This window comes from Phyllostomus hastatus, unplaced genomic scaffold (genome assembly GCF_019186645.2).
Source record: "Phyllostomus hastatus isolate PE091 unplaced genomic scaffold, TTU_PhHast_1.1 phas_contig_1162, whole genome shotgun sequence".
Classification (NCBI taxonomy): domain Eukaryota; kingdom Metazoa; phylum Chordata; class Mammalia; order Chiroptera; family Phyllostomidae; genus Phyllostomus; species Phyllostomus hastatus.
Genome location: NW_025333537.1, coordinates 10739750 through 10761219, shown reverse-complemented (window position 1 = coordinate 10761219; position 21470 = coordinate 10739750). Strand labels below are relative to the sequence as shown.

The following is a 21470-nucleotide window of genomic DNA, read 5'->3' as shown; positions in this document are numbered from 1 at the left end:
CTTTCACCTTTGCTGGTCCTTTGGCCAGCAACTTAATCTTTGCTTCTCAACTCCCTAAACCACAGCAGAACGGGGAAGATTGCTGTACCCACCTGAAAAGTTATGTGTTTTAAATGTTCACAAACTAATTCTCGGTTCCTGGCCAGCACTCACTTGTAAGGGCTAGCAGATTTATTATTGCTGTTGGTGGAAGCAGTAATATTTGGGCTAGTGGTTTAAGATCTCGTGAATTTTTTGTGTCCATTGTGATTGGCACGCAATGTTGTATTAGTTTCAGGTGGACAACAGTGATTGGAGGGAAGGAGATCTTGCTGGGAGCGTAAGCAAGGGCACAGAAACGAAGCATCTCAGAACAGACGATGGTTTTAGCGGCTGGTGCTTGGGTGGGAGTCGGGAGATTAAGGCAGGCGGGAGGGAGTGAACGCTTTTACGGGTCTCAGCGTCCCCCATCTGTAAAAACGGTGAAGGCAGAGAAGGTCTTTGTCACTCTGAAGTTAATATCCTTGTAGGAGGGACAGACACAGAATAGTTAACATGTACTGAGTATATGTTAACAAGCAAGCCAGCTTGGAATACTTTACTCATTTAGTTAACACAACAGCCCACTTGACAGCTGAGGTTAAATAAATGGCCAAGGTCACCTAAAGCGAGTAAATGATGTAGCTAGACAAGAAAACTCAAATCCACGCCAGCTAGTAACTGTTACACCGCTTCCCTACCAGAAAAAAAAAATAAGGAAATGCACAAATTATTACAAACTGAAACGTTTCAAAGCAAACAGAACAGTGCTAAGGGTCTCAGGGGGTCGTTTAAGGAGAACCTGCGTGGGAAGGGAAGAGGACGTCTGAGCGGGGACCGAACAGCAAGAAACCAGCTGTGCAAAGCTCAGTGGGTACAGCGGTGCAAAGGCTCGGAGGCTGGGGCGAGCTCCGGGCTGCCGCGGAGCGGAACCGCAAGAATGGAACGGTGCTGGGGCTAGGAGAGTCCTCGACGTCAAGACCGAGTTTCTCCTGGGCGCCAGGGGGAAGAGACTAAGCAGATGAGTGACGTGGTTTGATTAACGACTTGAGATTACTCTGGCTGCTAGCTAGAGAACAGATTAGTGACAGAATTAGGCAAAGAGAAAACAGTATGGGTAGCTCAGATTGTTAGAACGTCATCTCCAAACACCAAGGTTGCAGGTTTGATCCCGGGTCAGGACACGTGCAAGAACCAACCAATGAAGGCATAAATAAGTGGAGCAACAAGTCCATGTTTCTCTCTCTCTCAAACATAGAAATAAAAGAAACCGTACCAATGAGACCCCCCCACACAGGCGCTCAGCTGGACACTGGGGCCAGCAAGAACCCAGCCAAGTTCTCCCAACAGGGTCTTGAAGGGAAAACACCCACATCTGTGCTCGAGACGCTGCTACTTAGACCTGAACTCACTCCCAGCTTCCTACAGCAGCGCAACTCACCTGCAATTGAAGATACTAAAGCGGAGCACGTACATTGACCGCCCCTCTTCCCGACTAACCCCAACCGCCCCTAATCCCTTCAGGTTCTAGCCCAAGTTGTTTAAATTGGCGGGAGAAGACGGAGACCAACCTCTTTTACGGCGGCCGGAGAAGGCCAAGATTGGTATAGACTCGAAATAGGAAGTCGCTCCACCCTAAATTCCACCCTTTCCGGCCGCCAGGCTGCGCAATCGAGGTCGTAAGCTTGGCTCCGCCCCTCCCCCTGGCTTTACACGCCCTCTTCAAAAGAATAACCAATCAGTGCCGCGAACCGCGTTGCTATAGAAGGCCTTCACGCAAGCCCCTTTCCTCCCAGCAAGCTGTGCGACGTGCCTGGCCTCAGCCCCTTTGTGCCATCCGGGTCTCTCGCCTGAGCCATTTAGTCTGTGGCGAAGCGTCAGTGCGACCTGTACTGTTGAGAGCGGCAAGTAGAGGCGCCGCTCTAGCGGCCAGGACTCTGGACTATGGCGGTAGGTCCCGAATCTGAGTCTGAGGCGGGGGTATTTGCTACGCTCCAAGATTGCGTAAACGACTCCTCGAGCTGTTGTCCGCGCTTGTGTGGACAAAATGGCGTCGCGGCCTTCTTCTGCGCCCGCCATCATGGCTTCCTGTTGTAGGGAGGGGGACTAAGGCGGTGTCGGTGGGGGTGGGGAGCTGCAAGGAGTGCCTTTTTTTTTTTTTCCAGAACTTTCCTCTCCTCTGTCCTAGCTCCTGTCCCTTTCGGCCCACAGACCTGCCTTCAGTCGAGGTTACTCCCTCTGCTTGGTGGCTTCCATGGAGTTAACATTAGGTTTTGGGAATAGGCTCGCGGTGGGGAAGAGAAATGGGATCCGGGGCTTGTGGAAAGTATTGTCAAAAAAGGGTCCGTAAGGGATAGAATGTGGAAAGAGCAGTCTTGTGGCGATTTTGTTTTGCTGACGTTCAGTAAAACGAGTCTAGTTGCATAATTTCGATTAGCGTTCCGTCTGCGAAAACCTGAGCGGGGTGTTTGGGGAATGTGTTGGTGAACAGGAGTAAAAATCAGAATTCATTAGGGGCCTTTGGAACCAGCCCGTTGATGCTCCGTTTCCGGAGTGGCTCGTGATGTAGTAAGATCGAGGTCTTGTTGAAGCTTTATAATCGAGCCCTATTTTTGGTGTCTTTCCTCTAAATGCATGAACCTCTCGGTGACCCATTTAACCTTAAGTAAAAATTACAGTCCTTAAGTGATCGTGAACAACAAGGCAGCTTTGGGCATAAGCTTATGCCTAAACCTGATGAACCGCGTTGTGGGATGGCTTCGTTTGTGCTTAATCCTGTTAAAAGAAAACTGCAGGCACTTTGCCTGCCTTCCCGCTAACCAAAAAGATTTTCTAATTTTCGAAAATAAATAGTAGTGGTAAACATAATGAAAAATAGGTAGTTTGCTGTTTTTAATACTCGGGGGCATCAGACATTAGAAAGGATGGTCCTCCTTCCCCACCCCCGTACCGGATTGATTGAATTTAGAATTTATTTATTTTTTTTTTAAGGTTTCAAACATTTGGCAGACTACTTAGTATTTATGCAACTAATCGGTTTAATGTTTTCCTTTGTTTAAATAGTGTTTTGGGCCTCAGGATACTTTAAGTGGGAAAAAAAGGTATTTCATTTGGGCTCAATAAATTTTTTAAAAGACAACTCAAACATCGGTTTCTGCAGTTCCTCCTCCGGTAAAAAGACACGATTCCCGGGGTGGGGGGTGGGGGTGGCCTGGTATTAAATCCACCTACCTTCTCTGCGCTGGGAAAGGATTTGTAGCCTATGTCTTGGGCATCGTTAGGGTTTTAAGCCAGACGTACACTTTAAGAAACAGTGATGGCCTTCCAGTAGAGCACATGCTGGCGTGCAGGGTAGTTCCCAGCTAGCGTGTAAGGTCTGTGTAGAGAGAACCCTTCTAACTCAAGGTGAAGCTTGTAAGTTTTTAGAGAAACATTAATACTCAGTTGATGGGGGGGGTACTTTAATTGGGCTAGTATGAAATACCCTCGTGGAAAGAAAAGTTTTGCGTGAGCCTAGTGGTCCCCTGTCACTCAGATGTGTCTGGTGATAGGGTGGTTTCGTTGTCGGGTGGTGGTTTTACAGACGAGGATGGCTGTTAGGTGTGACTAGGCAGCCTGTAGGGCAGGGTGGCTGCCCCTGAGCCCAGGGCATTTGACTTCCCTGTCGCCCGTCCTTGGTGATGCTAAGCGTGTACCTGGGTACCCAGGAAGTAAACCACTGGCTGCAGACTTCATGCCTGGCTGCATGTTGGCTGTTCCACGCAGAGGTTGTTCTCAACACTAGCCATGGTCTCTCTAATAACAGTGAGTAGATGTGCTGGTGGTTCTGGAATGCTCTGCTGGTGCGGCGTGCACTGCGAGAGGTGGGAGCAGGGCTTCGAGTTTGCACAAAGGTCAGGCTTTGCCAACAAACACTCAGTGCATCGTAGATACAGCTGAAGTGGCTCTTGAGGATAACGAGGACAAAAAGAAAAGGACCTGTGTTGTGAAGAGCGGGAGCACCCTCCATTGTTTGATACAGCGTCACTTACCAATAGGAGACGGTGAAGAGGACCGTCTTAGGTGAGTCAGCTACTGTAGCTGGATCTCACCTATGAAATGGAAAGGTTGAACTCGATTCTAAGGAATGAAGCCCTCCAGCACAAAAGTCTGTGATTGCAGGAATCACTCACACATAGAAAACGGGGGAGCACGTGTGCTTGGATGGGCTGCTACAGTATTCAGTTACTGCCTCCGGCTTCTTACTGTTTTTAGGGAGTTGGGGGCACCATTGTTAGAGGGTTAACACATAATTCATGTCTGTAATCCCAACTGGCCTGTAACTCCTTCCCTTTTAGTTTGCCATTTTATTCCTGGGGTCTGGGATGGAGTTTGGCACATTTTTATACTCAGTAAATAGTTGAAATAATGCAGACTCTCCTATTTATGACTTCTCATTTCTCCATTTCAGCCGCCTTCTCAAATCGGCGGGGTCATGAATATTTTAGGTATTGTGGACCCACGTAGAGTCTCTCTTGGTCCTTGTTGGCGGACTCGTTCACCCACTTTGACAACCCTTTTAAAGACGTAAAAACCATTCTCAGCTCAAGGACCCTATTTAGCCAGCCCTTGTCCTACGGAATCAACTCCACAGGCGTAGGAGATACTCTGTGGCTCGTTTAAATCCATTTCCTCCTTTGTGGCGTGCAGGTTATTTGTAATTTGGGCCACACAGTAAGCAGAGCCACAGATACATTTTTTAATGGAAAACTAGTAACTAGGACTCGTTTCTTCTCCAGCATTCTGCGCTGAGTACTCGAGAGGCCAGCGAGATTGCCGGCTGTGGCCTGGAAAACAGGGAAGTGAAGCTTAGCTGGAGGAACCTGCCCTCAGAGGGAAATCAGGGCTCTGGGGGAGAGTGTGTACACTTTTTTTTCTTTTTAGTTTATATTGTGATAACTTATAAACGGCTTTAAAGCACAAACTTTAATGTTTCCATAGTCCAGAGCATATGCAAGGAGACGCAGACCTTATTTTGCAGCGGCACTGTGCCAAAGGGCTGTTTTCATTAAAGAGCATTAATGACATTAAGATTGGGCTTTTAGATCGGTGAGTTAATTTTCTGTTACATTTTTCGGAAGCTGTCTTAAGATTTTACAGTCATGAGTCTCTTTAATTTTTTTTTTAATTGCTTTTTAGGAGGGACATTGATTTGTTCGTTCCACTTACTTGCGCATTTGTGGCTGCCCTGACAGGGGTCCAGCCAACTGAGCCCCCTGGCCGGGGCACAAGTCTCTCTCACCTTTAATGGCTCCTTTAAAAAGTGTTGGTAAAGTTGGCTCCTCGAGTTCACAAATTTAAAATGGACTAAGTTTTCTCTGCTTGAAATGTTTATTGGGCTTTGAGTCCTAATTTTCCCCTCTTAGCCCCTTGCTTTGAAAGTTACGAAATAATAATTTTTAAAATAAAGGTATATTAGTTTAGTTCCATATGTTTTTGGTATTGGGTTGTTTGGATTTATTCAGGCCTATTTATCAGGTACAAAGCATATTTAGCTATTTGGAAATCAACCATTCTGGTTTATTGATTAACCTGTTTATTTTTTAAAATTCTAGGATGACTGTCTTTCCTTCGTTCCCCACCCTGTCTTTTAAGAAATTGGTAATATTTTCAATGTCATTAAGAATTTACCATCATTTTTCTTGAAACTTGTAGGCTAGTGATACAGAACGTGATGGACTAGCCCCGGAAAAGACATCCCCAGATACAGATAAGAAAAAAGAGCAGCCAGATGTATCTGTTTCTCCTAGAGCCTCAAAACATCATTATTCAAGATCACGATCAAGGTCAAGAGAAAGAAAACGAAAGTCAGGTATGAGTCGTGGGGAACGTAATGCACACTACCAGCATTTGCTGTAATTCATGTAAATGTGTATAATACATGAACTGTTTACTGATAATCAATATGCGCGCTCTCCCCAGTTTAGTAATGGATAATGAAAGTCCATTGGTAATTTCTTGGAGAATTTTTCAGTTGGGAGAAATATAAATGTTCTAATGTAGAGATTACTTGTTAAAAGCAACAATGTATGTTTAAATTTGTGTCATAGTAACTATTTAACTTTAAGATGTGTAAAATGCTTCCGTTTCTTTCAACATTGACAGTATGTTGAAAGATACATAGTTCTGGACAAAAAATAGGTTTATAGTTGCAAGTACATGAAACAGTTTATTCTTGTATTGCACACTTTTCCATACGAACAACTGTAAACCTACTTTTGCCAATTTCTGTAGTGTGGACAGTGGTATATTATTTTTTCCTTTACAGTTGTATTTATTTTTAGAGAAAGAAGAAAATAGGGAGAAAGAGAGACAAACATTGATGTGTGAGAGATACGTCGGTGGGTTGCCTCTCATGCCCCCAACTGGGGACCCAGCCTGCAACCCACATGTGCCCCCAGCTGGGGATTGAACTGTCAACCCTTTGGTTCGCAAGCTGGCACTCAGTGCACTGAGCCATACCAGCCGGGGCCTAATCTTGTTTTTTTAACTTAATGTTAGAGTATTTCTGAAGCAGGAGATTTGTTATTTTAAAAAGTTAGACCAATGTACAAACAGCATGGTGTTTTGCTCTGTTTTGGATGGTGTGTTTGTTTTGTTTTGTTTGTTTTTATTTATTGCTGTTTACTTAGGCTGTCAGGTGGAAAGTTGAGTAGTAATGAGTTTAAAAGTTTTAAGGCTTTGAACTAGTTCTTTATTCTTTGTCCACAAATAATCATCTATAATACAATTCAAATGTGATTTTTTATATACATATATTTGAAACTACAGTATTATAAGTAATTTTGAATGGGAATTTTCCCTATACTGTAACATTCTTATGACTACTTACATCAAATGTAATTCAGCCTGTTATAAGTATTGAAAATTTGTGTTTGCGGTGTTTATCTTTGTTTATGGTGCGTTTTTGCGTGTCTTCACAGACAATGAAGGAAGAAAACACAGGAGCCGGAGCAGAAGCAAAGAGGTAATTAACACTTTGTAGTGAATAGGCAGTTTAAAGTGTTTATAAAGTACTGGTAGAAATGTTTGTGTGTGAGTATGTGATGTTGTCCAGGTAAGTACCAGAACTTGAAATTTAAAAGGTTAATTGGGCTATAAAATAAGCATGATTTCGATTCATCATTTTTTCAAGAAGATAGTTGTTTGTATGAAAAGTTCATTCAAAAACTATTAATTTTATTATGTTGTGAAAATGTTCACAATAAAAATTTCATGTGAAGAATATGATTGGTTTTTTTAGGCCTGTCACACAGAGCTTCCATTAATCCGAGGTCCCGAGTCTCCTTATGCCTGATGACCACTAGGATTTCTGGACGGCAGTAGGCTCGATGTCTCTGGGCTGCTTTTTCTTTACGGAAGACACTGAGAGTCCTCTTTCCTTTAGTAGACTAGTTGTGTTTCTCTAACGGTGGTTCTGAATTTTGAAATGAAAGTGTCAGAGATAGCCAGAAAGGTGGCGGTGACGACAAAGCTGGAAGACAGGGAAAGGCGGCAGCTGAATTACGTAGCGGTGAACTCGCCCAAACTCACTCGCCTGAGAAGACAGGGAGCGGAAGGCGGCGCAGAGGGAGCTGCCCCAAGGGCAGGGTCCTGTGGGGGCTGGGCAAGGGTCCCAAAACAAACGCGGGCAGGGACTTCACCTCTTCCCCTAATGGAAGCTCTGTTAAATTTTTAATTTAGGAGAGTTTTTGTGAAAATGACTATTTTGTTTAGCTCACATGATAACATTTCTATAATAAATCATACTCAGCGTGCTAATGCGCGAAGAGACTGAACTGAAGACGCTGCAGACTCAGATAGCAAAATAATAAGCCTACTTCATGATAAGGTAACTATTAGTCATTCAAACTCCTATTTCCCTTAAGTATATCTTAAATCAGTTAAGGGTTTTAATGGTTTTTTAAAAATTAATAGTAATGTTACATTTGAAAAACTGGTTTGAAATAAACTAAAACCTTTGAAAGTTTAACCACTTAAAACCTTTCCAGTTTGCCACTATATGGCAAAATCAAGGAAATACTTTCTATAAGCTCATGTTGTAGAGAACTGGCACTGAAACTAAAATTCAGCTGTGACTCCAGGTCTCTCTGTTTCTCTGTAAGATAATAAATTACATACTATGATCATTTTAGATAAGTCATCATGCATGTTATAAAATGTTTGGCCAAGTTTTTTGTTTTTAAGAGAAATTAATGTTGACTGTAAAGAAATATATCTCATGGCCTGTTCTGGGAAACATGAAATGCGTGTCCTACTGTGGAAAAGCACTGGCCTGAGCGTCAGACAAGTGGGGGCCTGGGGTCAGCTCTGCAGCTGTGCAGCTTTGTGACTTCAGATCGAAGTGTAGCTATGTATAAAGTAAAGGGAGTTGGAGGGTCTGAGTTTCCTTCCAGCCTTAAGATTGTGACTCTGAGATGTTCGAGGTTTTAAGCTTTAGCTACAAGATGGATTTGACAAATATTAACATGAGTAATCCCATGTGTTGCACTTAATCTAAGTACGTGAGTGTAGGGTGGAGACTTGATCATACCGTTTTAGCTCAGTCTCTGAATGCATGTGTTGTGAAAACAAAAGCTTTGGGTTTTTTATCTTTCAGATTAGGGGGGGAATCTGTATTGTGTAATGACGTAGGGATTAATTATGTTATATACCTAGTCTGAGTGCATAAAAGTCAAAACAGACACAGTTGCCATTTTCTGTCCTAGGTACATGAAATGTAATAGAACTTCAAGCCTGTTGGGATATTGCGAGATGAAAAGTGATTGCCTCACAGTTTAGACATTGGGAGGAAACCAAGAGACATCTTTTAGAGAGAGGATGTGGCAATATAGCTATACAAAGGACACTTCAGCTCTGCGTAAAGTAGTCTGAAATTGCAGAAATACCATTTAGTCGAGTTAACTTACTTAGCTACCTAATTTGAAATGCATTTCTGGTGCATTTCTTTGTGTCCTTATTATCTTCGTTATTGGTAGTTATTTAAGCTTCAAGTAAAATTATGTACTCTGGACTTAGAAGTTGATGTATATACTGGGTCTGTTCATCTAAAAGGCTTGTTGGAAAAATTAAAAATGTTTTGTACGTGTATACTTCTCTTATTTTAGAGAAAAGAGACTTTAGGGGTTCCTATGTGTGACATTGAAAATTGTATTAATAGCGGTATTGAAAATATTTGGGGGAGGAAACTACATTTGAGGGCTTTGTAAAGAGAAAGCACAGCCAGTCGTATATAACTGCAGCATGTGGGTGATGTGAAGCTAGAGCCATTTTTAATTCGCCACACACTCCTAAGGTTACTAATGTTGCATCACAACATTTTTGTCTATTGATGCCCATACTAACTCTCTTTGTTGCACTATTTTCCTGAAAGAACCAACTTCTTCTTAAAACAGGCAAGAAGACATGAATCCAAAGATAAACCTGCTAAGAAACACAAGTCTGAGGAACATAATGACAAAGAACATTCTTCTGATAAAGGAAGAGAGCGACTAAATTCATCTGAAAATGGTGAGGACAGACACAAACGCAAAGAAAGGAGGTCGTCAAGGGGCAGAAGCCACTCCAGATCTAGATCTCGCGAGAGGTAACTAGTGTTGGTGTCTACAAGTGTGCGTCTTCTGTAGAGCTCCTAAATCACATGAAGGATCTACCCCCATTAATTGGCACTGTCCCCAAAATCTTAATTAGAATATTGTTTGTTTTTTGTTAATTTGGTGTATTTCTCTGCTCGCTAATGTCCAAGCTACCTTTTGCAATGAAAGAAATTATATTGTTCAAGTATGTTTATATAATTAAGCCAATATAACTATCCTTATACATTGCTGATAAAGGATTTATTTGCTGCTGAATTCTAATCTACATTTTGTCTTGTGGTACAGAGACAAAGATTTTTGAGATACTGGGTCATGGCTCAGATTTGTGGGATTTTTTTGTTTTGAGAAGCCAGTATTTAACATGTTTGGAGATTTCTGTGAGGAATATGTAAATTAGGTCAACATTTGCAGTAGTTTGGTAACATGGTTATATTCTTAAATTTTATAAATAGGCAATAGATTTGGAACTACTAATCTTAAGTTGGGGTAGGATGCATTGCATTTTTGACAGTATTGTTTCACTGTGATTGCTAAGAGGCATCAAAAAAACGGTGAAGTTTAGTTTAGTCCAGTGTAGTTTATTGCCTATCTTGACTGCATACACTACAGGTACCTAGTTTATAATGCCCGTAATGGGAAAGGTGCATCTCTCAGTACAAATTTGTGTGCTTTAATTTCAGGCGTCATCGTAGTAGAAGCAGGGAGCGGAAGAAATCGAGATCCCGGAGTAGGGAGCGGAAGAAGTCCCGGTCCAGAAGCAGAGAGAGGAAGAAGTCGAGATCCAGAAGCAGGGAAAGGAAACGTCGCATCCGGTCTCGCTCACGCTCAAGGTCAAGACACAGGCATAGGAGTAGAAGCAGGAGTAGGACAAGGAGTAGAAGTCGGTGGGTGCTCACATAGGCCCCTAAATCATATAGGCCTCTCATAGGCCGTTTGTCTTCTGTCGCTCAGAACAAATTGTGGGTCAGAATTGATTGATAGAACTATCACATCCTGGCCAAGAAAGAACAAATCTAAATTCTTGTGTAGTAGTCTTACACGGCCCAGTTTGGTCAGATCGCTTGTGAAGTAAAGATGGGAATAGTTGCATTTAAAACTGCTTGTTATTTGTGCATGGAATTCATTGTGTTTATCACAGTAGCTTGCATTTATTGCATCCCTACCATGTGCTGTGTGTTATGGCTTAGTTCTTTCCACATGTTCGTTCATCTGGTTCTCAAAACAACTATTTTGTGAGCTAGGCCCATTGGAATTTGAGAGTTTGAGTAACTTGCCCAGAAGCCCAACATCATGGTTCCCAAATGCTAAAACTCAGACCTGGTCCCAGATGTGTCCAAATGCAGTCAGTGTGCGTGCTTGACCCTCCGTGCTGTGTAAACTACCTCAAATACCCAAAAAGATGAGCTGAGATGACGCACTGCAGAGCTACATGCCTGAAACTTACATAATGTTATTGACCAGTGTAACCCCAAAGAAGTTTAATTTTTTATTTTATTTATTTTTATTTATGTACTTGTTTATTTTAAGAAGATGAGCTTAATTCAAACCTGTCTTGGTTGAGCAGAGACTTTAACTTGTTGAGACAGGACAATAATGAGCATGGGGGGATTTTAAATTCTTACAGAGAATGTGTTCTCTTTATTTATGTAAGGTGATTATTATAGTATATTTTATCTGTAGTCATGGATACTGATTAAAATAATGGAAAAGATTTTTCAAAATATAATTTATTGATTATACTATTACATTTGTCCAATATTCCCCCTTTTTTTTCCCCTCTACTCCTCTTCCCATCCACATTCCCACCCACCTTAGTTCATGTCCATGGGTCATTTGTATAAGTTCTTTGGTTTCTCCATTTCCTAAACTATTCTTAACCTCCCCCTGTCTATCTTATACCTACCATTTATGGTACTTATTCCCTGTACCTTTCCCCCAACCCCCGCTGCCTACCACCCCCACTCTGGCTGATTACCCTCCATGTGATCTCCATTTCTATGATACTGTTCCTGTTCTAGTTGTTTGATTTGGGGGGGCGGGTAAGGTTTGGTTGTTGCTAGTTGTGAGTTTGTTGTCAGAAAAGATTTTATTTTTAATTGCCATTTTGGCAGTTCAGGTCATTATTTATGGCTTTTCTAGTTTTGAATATTGGTACTTTTTGTTCTGATCAATACGTGCCTTTTGTCTTTTATTTTTCTAATTCTTTTGTTTTAGTGATTCATACTTTGTATTTTTGAAAACATCTACAAACTCATTCATTCATCGTAGATTAAAATACTAGGAACATTTAACCTCTTCATCTCACCACCAGGCATTTATATGAGAAAGGCACAAGGGTAGTCTTTGCAACATTGGGTGAAATGGCAAGATTGGAATTAACCTCAAGGTCCATGTGTAGCAGGGATGGTTAAATGAACTTACAGAAAACTAGCCACATACACAAAGAATTCAGGATATCTGTGGAAGGTGTAGGACGGGCAGGCAGGAAAGGGTTCAAAATACTTCCTGCCAGCATGATTTTTGTTAAACCATAGATATAATAGACTTTGATTCAGCAAAATGATTATTGCTTGGCCATAGTGAGACATGTAAAATATGATTTCTTACAGAGATAGAAAGAAGAGAATTGAAAAACCAAGAAGATTTAGCAGAAGTTTAAGCGGCACTCCTAGTCCACCCCCCTTCAGAGGCAGAAACACAGCAATGGACGCACAGGAAGCCTTAGCTCGGAGGTGCGTACTTTCTGTGGACGCTTGTGTACCCCCTCGCCCTCCTTTCCACCTGAGGTGGGTTCTCGGTTGTGTAGACAAAGGGAGTGCTTGCAGGCAGAAGATAAATGGAATAGTTAAATCTAGCCATGAACGCTGTCGCACCTTTGTGATCTAGAACTAAGTAAGTGATTTAATTCTTAACGTACTGCACAGCTGTGGGAAGGTTGCATGTCTGCAACAGTTCCTCTTTCCCTTCGTGGTTACCTGGCTCATGCTCCCAGTTCTGGACTAAGTATTTTTAGTGTGGGGTTGAGACTTACAAAAACATCTGAAATGTGATTTAAGAACTTGGTTGATTTTGCCTCTAAAGCTGCTTTGTCTTGTTTTTCTTAAGAAAAGAATCTCTGAAACAATAAGTAGAATTCTGTCTGTGGTTTTCTTATCACAAGCCAATTTATTTGATCTCTTAAATTTCACTGCTGACAGCATAGGGGCACCAATGTATTTTTAAATATTATCCTGTTTCAAAGATGGGTGGCCACGGGACTGCAGGCCGGCTCTGGCTGCAGTCTGCGGCACCTTTCAAAGGACCGCCTTGTCTACAGAGGAGAGGAAAATCCCAGTCCTCGTTTGCAGGTTTTCCCATACTCTGAAGGCTGTAGTCTTTTCATTTTAACACTTTTTCTTTATGAAATTGAGTTTGTATTTTTTTTTTCCCCATTACAAAAATGCAGTTATCACAATGTAACCTGATGGGCTGCTGCCCTGTGAACCCAGCCTGGCAGAAACTCCACCTGAACAGCAGCAGCAGCAAAGGTGTGAGCCTACCCCTTCTTCATTCCATTCGCTTTTCAGTGAATGGTGTTAACTCCAAACTTGCAGTGGCCATTCTGAAAGTGCAGCCAATCGTCGTCAGGCACGTTTTCACTCTGAAACTAAGATGACAGAATTAGGAAATAATTTGCTACGATATTTGAACTAATTTATAAAGAGTGGTCCATTAATTCTGTTTTTATTTATTTATTTTAAGACTTTACTCATTTTTAGATAGGAGCAGGGAGGGAGAAGAGAGAAATATCAGTGTGTAGTTGCCTCTTGGCACGCCCCCCGCTGGGGACGCTGCCTGCAAGCCAGGCAAGTACCCTGACTGGGACTTGAACTGTGACCCCTTGGTTCACAGGCCAGCACTCAATCCACTGAGCCACATCAGCCAGGGCTGACTCTGGTGTATTTTTTAAGCCATAAAATGTATTCTTGTTTACTACAAGTTTATTATATTTTAAGTTTGGATTTTATTAAAGTTGAAACTGTTACTGTAGTCTAAAAATTGGTTTTTGTTTGTTTTTTTATCTAAAAACAATCTACAATTTTTACTACCACTATTGTACTGTCTACAGCTCCCCAAAACAAACAAACAAACAAAAAAAACACTTTTCCCCAATCCTTGCCTCTTTATATCACATTCAGAAGGAAAAGGGGCAGCATTTAACTTATAATTGGTAGATCAAGGAATTCTTCAAAGAAAAGGGTTTCTCTTTCAGGAACTCATTACGAAGAAAATACTTAGGGTTCGCCGTATAGGAAGTAGGTACTGACTCGGCAGCATATTTAGTGTGTGCATTAATTGGCGAATTTAATGTGAACCGAAGTATGTTTTCATTTTGTTTTGGGATGAATTTGTGTTTTGTTTCCAGTTCCTTTACTAATGATACATTTTTTCAGGTGCTAAAAATGTCCTAATATTGAGCACACTCCCCCCCCATTAGGTTGTAGGGATTGGCAGTTTGAGTTCGTATACTGACTCAGGAAGGAGTTGGGTTTGTTTGTTTGAATATTTTATATATTTACTTGTAGGGAGGGAGAAAGCGGGAGAGAAGCGTCATGTGTAGTTGTCTCACCCACCCCCTGCTGGGGAGCCTGGCCCACAGCCCAGGCCTGTGCCTCGACTGGGAATCAAACCCACAGCTTCTTGGTTTGCAGGCCAGTGCTGAGTCCACTGAGCCACCTCAGCCAGGGTGGGAAGGGGTTGGCTAGAAAAATATTTTTTATTTATTTGAAGGCTACACAATAAAGTATATTTAATGAAAAAAAATTATCTGTATGTTGATTGGCCTTATTCTGTATCAGCCTCCTCCAAGAAGTATTTGGTAAATCTGTAAACACTGTTTACTACTTAACATACTCTGACTTATTTGCAGTGTTTTATTTTATCCTTATTTCTGTAACCAACACTGATAAAGATTGAATAATTTTTATTCTTTTAACCATTTCTGGAAACTAAAAACTAGTGAAGATAGACACTGGTTTTATATTGTTATTTTAAATTTATCTAAATGGTCTTTGACAGGTTGGAAAGGGCAAAGAAGTTACAAGAACAGCGAGAAAAAGAAATGGTTGAAAAACAGAAACAACAAGAAATGGCTGCAGGTAATTTTTTTCTTTATTACGGAGGCGTGGCATTTCAGGTTCAGAAAAGTAATAGGAGAAAACTACCTATGACCCCTGCTCCCGTCACTACACATGCCTTCTGGTTATGGTTTGAGGAGTGGGGTGTATTAAAGATGGCGGCCTGGCCTGGAGTAGGTAGCGAGCCTCACTGTTAAGAGTCAAGTTCGTAGACATGAACATTGCCGTGGGGGACTGGAGGTGGTCAGAGCACGCTTACTGTTGATGTGTGACGTGGAAGGTGGGCTGGGAGGGTTGGTTGGTTGGTTGATTGGTTTGTTTTTATTGGGGAGGGTGTTTTTTGACATTCTTCATTAATAGTGGTACTATAAAATCTAGAATTGTACAAACAGCCTTTTATAGGAATAATTTTAACAACTTTTAAAACTTACATTCTGGACTGGCAGAAAAATACGTAATTTGAGGTCTTTCTGTTTAGTATCTGTTAAATGTGTGTGGTTACCTGTTTTAATATTTTAAAACGTTGGTTAGCATTTTCCAATGGAATGTCAAATTATTTCACAAAACTAAACCATGCAAATACAAACTTTCATTGTGTTTGTAAGTTTAGCTACAAGCAGCAAAGTTCATTTTCATTGAAATACACCTTTTTACTATTTGCAGAATTCTCTTTAAGAAGTTTTAGTAGATATAAGTGCTTATACGTAGAAACATGTCTATCAATGAATACGTTCAATAAATGTTGGTAAATGTTTTTGCTTTATAACCAAATGCGCAGACATTTCCTCATATGGTATTTGGTGAGGAGTAGCCTGCAGTGAAGTAAACCAGGAGGCTTATTGTAGTCCTAAAGTTCACACTGTCCTCCTCCTCCAGCGGCTGCAGCTACAGGAGGGTCCGTCCTCAATGTGGCTGCCCTGTTGGCATCAGGCACGCAGGTCACCCCTCAGATCGCTATGGCAGCTCAGATGGCCGCCCTGCAAGCGAAAGCTTTGGCGGAGACCGGGATCGCTGTGCCCAGCTATTACAACCCCGCAGCTGTGAATCCGATGAAATTTGCTGAACAAGAGAAAAAAAGGAAAATGCTTTGGCAAGGCAAGAAAGAAGGGGTAAGTTCTTTTATTCCCCTCTTTTGTCACTTTATTCCTAATTAACAATTGCTTTAAAAAACAGATTGGAATTGGAGAAAAAAATGAGTTTGGGTTTTTCTTCTGAGAACCTGATGGAAGTGGTTTAATTTGCCTGCGTTATTATATATTACTGAAAAAATACCAGGCTTTCAAAGCAAGCCAGTAATACTATATATTTATTAAGGAAAAAGAGGCTCCTTCACTTAGCTTTTTTCATAAGATAAATGATCATGGGCTTGTATTTCTTTGCTTCATTACTCTATAATAGAAATCTTACTTATAAATTTCATTGATAGTTATAAATGCTATTGTTTCTTTTACTTTATTCTATATAATGGAAAGAGTTAATACCCTAGTAAAACATACTTAAAACTGTACATATTCTGAAAGTTCAGTGTTTCTTCATAGGACAAATCCCAGTCTGCTGAAATATGGGAAAAATTGAATTTTGGAAATAAGGACCAAAACGTCAAATTTAGGAAATTAATGGGTATTAAGGTGAGTATATACACTTTATATTAAAATTCCTAGTTAGTTTTTAGGGTAACACTGATGCGGAACTTCAGATATATTTCAGTGATGTGTCAGCTCTGGGTGCTTTCTGTTCTGTTTATGTTCTCCGGATTCATGCTACAGAGTTAACTAAAATACGTTACCACTAAGTTGACAGCGAAAATTACTTGACTTAAGTTAACAGGTGTGTTGATTATTCCTGCGTACTTACACCTTAGGTCACAGGTGGCAGACAAGGCCCATGGGCTGAATCCGGCCCTCCACCTTGTGTCTACCCGGCGGCAGCGCCGAGCTCTCGCTGAACTGTTCAGGAGCAGTTGCATTTGCACAGTCCGGAAATTACATTCGGCCCTCTGAAGCCAGCAGAGAGGCTGATGTGGCCCCTGGGGAAATGAGTTTGACACCTTTGCCTTAGGTGAACGCTGTCCAAGATCCTAAGATTCTGTTTGTAAATGAAATTTTAAAAAAAGAAATTAAATCCATTTTAAAAATGGATTTGCTTTTTTATGAGAATACTGCTCGTTTAATGTTAACTCTACCTGATGGAGTAGGTAGCACCTTCTTGATTTTCTTAAAGTTACAAGGAAGCTTTTTTTTAACATGTAGAAAATTGAGGTTTTGCCAAGTATAAGTAACACAGAAACAGTATTAGATTTCATACAGCCCGGAGAGGTCCACAGCTGTTCAGACATTGGTCACTACTGAGGAAATTGGTTTTTCATGGAAGGGCTGTTTCGGGTACACACTGTCTGGCATGTTCTTCCTGTTTTTCATCATGCCCACTAAGATGAAGTTGATTTTGTTTTTGTTTTTGTTTTTGTTACATCCCAGTCCTAGAAAGACCATAGGATGCTGAATGAATGAATGTAGCTAAGTAATTGAGGTCAAATGTGTATCCTAATAATGTGATTTACCAGTACTGCAAAGGGAGAGAGAAGCACTTTTCAGTCCTGTATGAATTCGTTTTAATGTATTTTCTGTCTGCTGTTTAGAGTGAAGATGAAGCTGGATGCAGCTCAGTTGATGAAGAAAGTTACAAGACTTTGAAGCAACAGGAAGAAGTATTTAGAAATCTAGATGCTCAGTATGAAATGGCAAGGTCACAGACCCACACACAAAGAGGAATGGGATTGGGTTTCACATCATCAATGCGAGGAATGGATGCAGTTTGAAAAAGATCACACTTAATGTTTGGAACTTTCTAGACTTCTGGTTCTGATGTCAGGTCCTTGTTCACCAAACAGCTAGCATTCTAGCTTGCATGGGTGTTGCATTGACTTTAATTTATTGAAAAATAACGATTTTTTGTAAATATCAGATCAGTGATACTGGTGTTAGTGTTGTAATTAGGTTAAACCCACTTCCATTAAACTTGACAGGACTATAGAAGGACAGTGTTTTTTAGTTGATGAATTCTACTTTCGAAATATGTAAAAGCTGCAGGTGGGATAAAATCTCATACATGGATTTTCTTCGTGTCCGCTGTCTTGTGTACTTTTGTACTTAACCTTGTACAGTTATTTTCATCTCTTGAAACCTGAAAGAAAGTTACGTAGATGTTCTCTAGAAGATCTGGCCGTTTGGTACCTACTGGCACAAAGGAGCTGGGTGGTGATGATAATAAAAATGTTTTTCTCAAAACTGGTGTTAATTTAAGTTACCTGGAATTCTTATTTGAATTTGTTTTATGGTTTCTGTAGCATTTTGCAATTGCTATTAGGGAAACACTGACTAAAAATTCTTTTTTTAAAGAAAAAAACTGCTATTGGCAATTCCACAGTGAGCAAAAAATGTAAAAGGAAGTTGGGAGGAGTAAACAAATTTATTAAAACATACTGTTTTCCTACTATTATAAGGGACATAATCGGTGTACAGTATTTGTTAAATACTCCATGTTATTCAGGAAATAGATTAATACCTTAAAGGGATGTAAGCACTTTTATTTTAATAAAGTGCCTTATAACAAGTTCTTTGTATGCCCTTTGCTCATTGTCCCTTTGAAGTCTTCTCCAGCATAAACTAAAGTACTAAAAGCATCAGAAAACCACTTTGTCACTAAACTGACTGGGACATCAATCTGGCGGAGGGTGGGGACTCCAGAACTCATAATCCACTAGCTGTCCCTGGAAAGGTCCTTTGGAGAAGGGGCCTCGGTGCCGTAGCCCAGTACGGCGTGGGGAGGCGCCGCGGTGGCAGAGCTTCAGCCTGCGGTACCGAGTTCCTTAGTCTTCTCACGTTGCCTGTGGGGCATGGTTTTGTAATGCAGGAATATTGAGTGGTGCTACTAGAGATTTATTATTTTTTTAGAGGAAGGAAGTGGGGGAAGAGACATGGATCTTGCACTCCTGCAGGCTTTCGCTGGTTGCTGCTTCGTGCCCTGACCTGAGAACCTGCAACTTGGGTGTGTCAGGGTAGTGCTCCAACCGACCGAGCTATCTGGCCAGGCCGTATTACAAGATGTTTAACCCATTTTGGTAAATGTTTAATTTTTAACCAAATACTGTCATTCTGTGGAGAAGTGTCATGCTTCAGTGATAAAGTCAAATTATGGGAAATGATAGCAAGATTTTTCATTTTGGCATCCTCACACATTCACTTTTTTTTTTTTTTTCAGTTTTATGTATACCTTATCAAATCAACTTCATCTGAAGTCCTTTGCCCTGACTCGTGTGGCTCAGTGGGTTGAGCATTATCCTGCAAAGCGAAAGGTCACCTTTTCAGTTCCCAGTCAGGGTGCATGCCCAGGTTGCCAGCCAGGTCCCCAGTTTGGGGTGTGCAAGAGTACTCTGATCAGTGTTTTCTCACAGATTGTTCTCTCCCCCTCTTTAAAATACCAGTATTTTTTTTTAAGACTCGTAAAACATATGTAACTGCCTCCTGTATTTTTCTACAGTATGTTAGAGGAGTTTGCCTTATGAATGACATGGTTCATCCTGTACTCCTCTGAAGCAGCTATTTAAAAATTGGGGCCAAGTTTAAACAAAACTATTTAGTACATCTAAAATAGATTTAAAGTGGGTATTTTTTGTTGAGATACATATTTTTATATTCACATTTTTATACTTAAATATTTTAAATCCAGTATGTATTTTGTTTCAAAACGTCCTAATTAAGACCAGCCATATGTAGCCAGGGGCAACAATACTCAACAGTGCAGATCTGGAGAGATGCACGTTGGTAATTGTTAGTTGCATAATTTAAGCTAACTGGAGTGAAGAGATGGGAGGCCAGTTAACTGCTTCGCTCATTTGGAATTAAGTTCGGAGGAGAGACTCCAAAGATTTGATTTTATTAAACCTTTTGCTACCCCTTCTGGCTGTTAACGGTGCTGTACATTTCAGAGCCAGAACGCCATGATGGGTGTTTTTGGGTGCTACGCCTGGCAGCAGCTGAACTTGGTTGCTGTCCAGGTGACACGCGGTGGGCGAGCAGGACGGTAAAACCAGACCCCTCTGGGGCGAGGTAAGAGGAGCAGTGAGAGCAGTTGTCCTTGAGGGGAACTGGGAAGGTGGAACAGGATTTGGTCATGGTGTATGGGTGTTGGGAACAGGAAATTCAGATGAAGTTTTCAACTGGGGTGGATTTCATTGCAAGTTTAGAAAACAAATACTATTTAATAGGTAGGTTGGTGGAAGGAGATGGAAACAAGCTGCTTTATATGTCATTCCTGGTTAAACCGTTTCATGGGCCAACAAGGTTCTAATCGTATATTTTATTTTATTTTTTTAAATTGATTTCCCTGGTGTGGCTCAGTGGAGTGAGTACCAGCCTGTGAAATGAAGGTCGCGGGTTCAATTCCTGGCTGGGATACATGCCTGGGATGTGAGCCTCTACATCAACACCTTCAGTAAGCTCTTTTGCTTTCATTTTATCTTTCAAATATCCTTTACTTCTAAACACCTACTCCGCCACCAGAGAAACGATCGCAAGAGTTGCAACAGACTCAATCTAAGAAATGTCAGAAAAGAAAGGTTCAAACATGTAAGAATTTCTATGAGTTTATCTGAGCCAAACGGACGCTAGTTGCTGGGAAGCAAAATCTCTTCGAACACAAAGTGCCCCAGAGGATGGCAGCTTTGCCCCTTATTTCTTAGCAGAGGAGGGAGGCAGGAGAAAGCCAAGTAGGGAAATCTCTGGGATTGAATAAAGATAAAGCGAATAAATAGACACCTACTTCTTTCACGTAAGTGGGTGTAGGGTGGTTAACAACACAAGCAGGGGCTCTGCAGTCTCCTGCTCAGGTGGCAGATTGTGCCCTGCAGGTCTGGGAAAAGGAAGTTACCCGAGCGATCCAAAGGTAGGTGCAAAAAAGCATTAAGAGACTGGCTCAGGAAAGGTGAATGTTGATCTTTGTCAAAAAAGATAACTGTCCAGGACAGCAATACCTATCATAAATTACCTTTAGTTAGAAAAGTATTAATTTTAGACCATCCCATGTGTTTATTTTAGGACTCGAGTTTGCAAGGCTGCCAAGCAGGCCTCCCCTGAGCTTATCAGGTTTAGTAGGTGGCCCCTTTTCCATCCCCAAGACAAATCTACAATATTTCAATCTAACTTTTTTTTCATAAAAAAGGGAAACCAGACAAACAAATGAAGTAGTTTGTCCAAGATCGCAAAGGTAGTCTGTGACAAAACTGGAGGCTGTTTTTTTTCCTTAGTATTTGATTCCTCAAATTTCAGAAAATAAGCAGATAATCCCATTATCCTAATGTTTTCTGAGTGAACAAAATCTAATTTTAATTTATGATGACCTAAAATCCTAGTGCCAGTGGCGTTCTTAATTCTGCCCTTGCAGTTTGGCATGCACGCCACAATCAGAAATAAACCAAGCGTCGTGTTCCGATTTTTCAGCCTTGGGTACGTAACAAGGACAACCCGTATTGTTTTCACACGTTCTGTTTAACTTGAGCTTTAACGCTTAAAAGGGACCAATCCCAGTATGCAATGCAAACAATGAGCGAACAGTAGTTTAGGAACTACATATCCCAGCATGCCATGCTCCCGCGCAAACCTCAGAAGCGGGTATGAGGGAGCGCTATTGCATTCTGGGAGTTGTA

General features: G+C 41.2%; 2 protein-coding genes and 1 non-coding gene across 5 annotated transcripts in view; 1 reads left to right on the top strand and 2 right to left on the bottom strand.

Annotated features, from left to right (window-relative positions):
* KNTC1 (kinetochore associated 1) overlaps positions 1–1561 on the bottom strand; it is a 53956-nt gene extending 52395 nt beyond the window's left edge. Inside the window, exon 1 of the mRNA XM_045845454.1 lies at positions 1460–1561. The gene's annotated coding sequence lies outside the window, so the exon portion shown is untranslated. The remainder of the gene's footprint in view (positions 1–1459) is intronic.
* A 244-nt stretch (positions 1562–1805) lies between these two features.
* On the top strand, positions 1806–18379 carry RSRC2 (arginine and serine rich coiled-coil 2). 3 transcript variants are annotated; one of them, XM_045844225.1, is made up of 10 exons: positions 1806–1968; positions 5713–5869; positions 6981–7024; positions 9453–9643; positions 10334–10483; positions 12263–12385; positions 14712–14791; positions 15647–15879; positions 16309–16398; positions 17406–18379. In XM_045844225.1, exons 1-10 carry the CDS (start codon positions 1963–1965, stop codon positions 17583–17585), a joined length of 1254 nt encoding a protein of 417 aa, XP_045700181.1. In that variant the 5' UTR covers positions 1806–1962; the 3' UTR covers positions 17586–18379. The 3 variants fall into 3 exon arrangements, with proteins under 3 accessions (XP_045700181.1, XP_045700174.1, XP_045700191.1); XM_045844218.1 differs by having other exon boundaries at positions 1808–1968; positions 10334–10537; XM_045844235.1 differs by lacking the exon at positions 1806–1968 and adding an exon at positions 7811–7888 and having other exon boundaries at positions 5771–5869; positions 9431–9643; positions 10334–10537.
* Positions 18380–21068: 2689 nt separating this feature from the next.
* On the bottom strand, positions 21069–21233 carry LOC123823779. Its single transcript, XR_006786593.1, has one exon. It is a non-coding gene; the product is annotated as a small nucleolar RNA SNORA79 (small nucleolar RNA).
* Positions 21234–21470: the final 237 nt, after the last annotated feature.

Coding starts and splice junctions, on each gene's coding strand:
- RSRC2 (XM_045844218.1), top strand. Junction 5,870..6,980: donor AGAAAGAAAACGAAAGTCAG/GTATGAGTCGTG, acceptor GTGTCTTCACAG/ACAATGAAGGAAGAAAACAC. Junction 10,538..12,262: donor AGGACAAGGAGTAGAAGTCG/GTGGGTGCTCAC, acceptor GATTTCTTACAG/AGATAGAAAGAAGAGAATTG.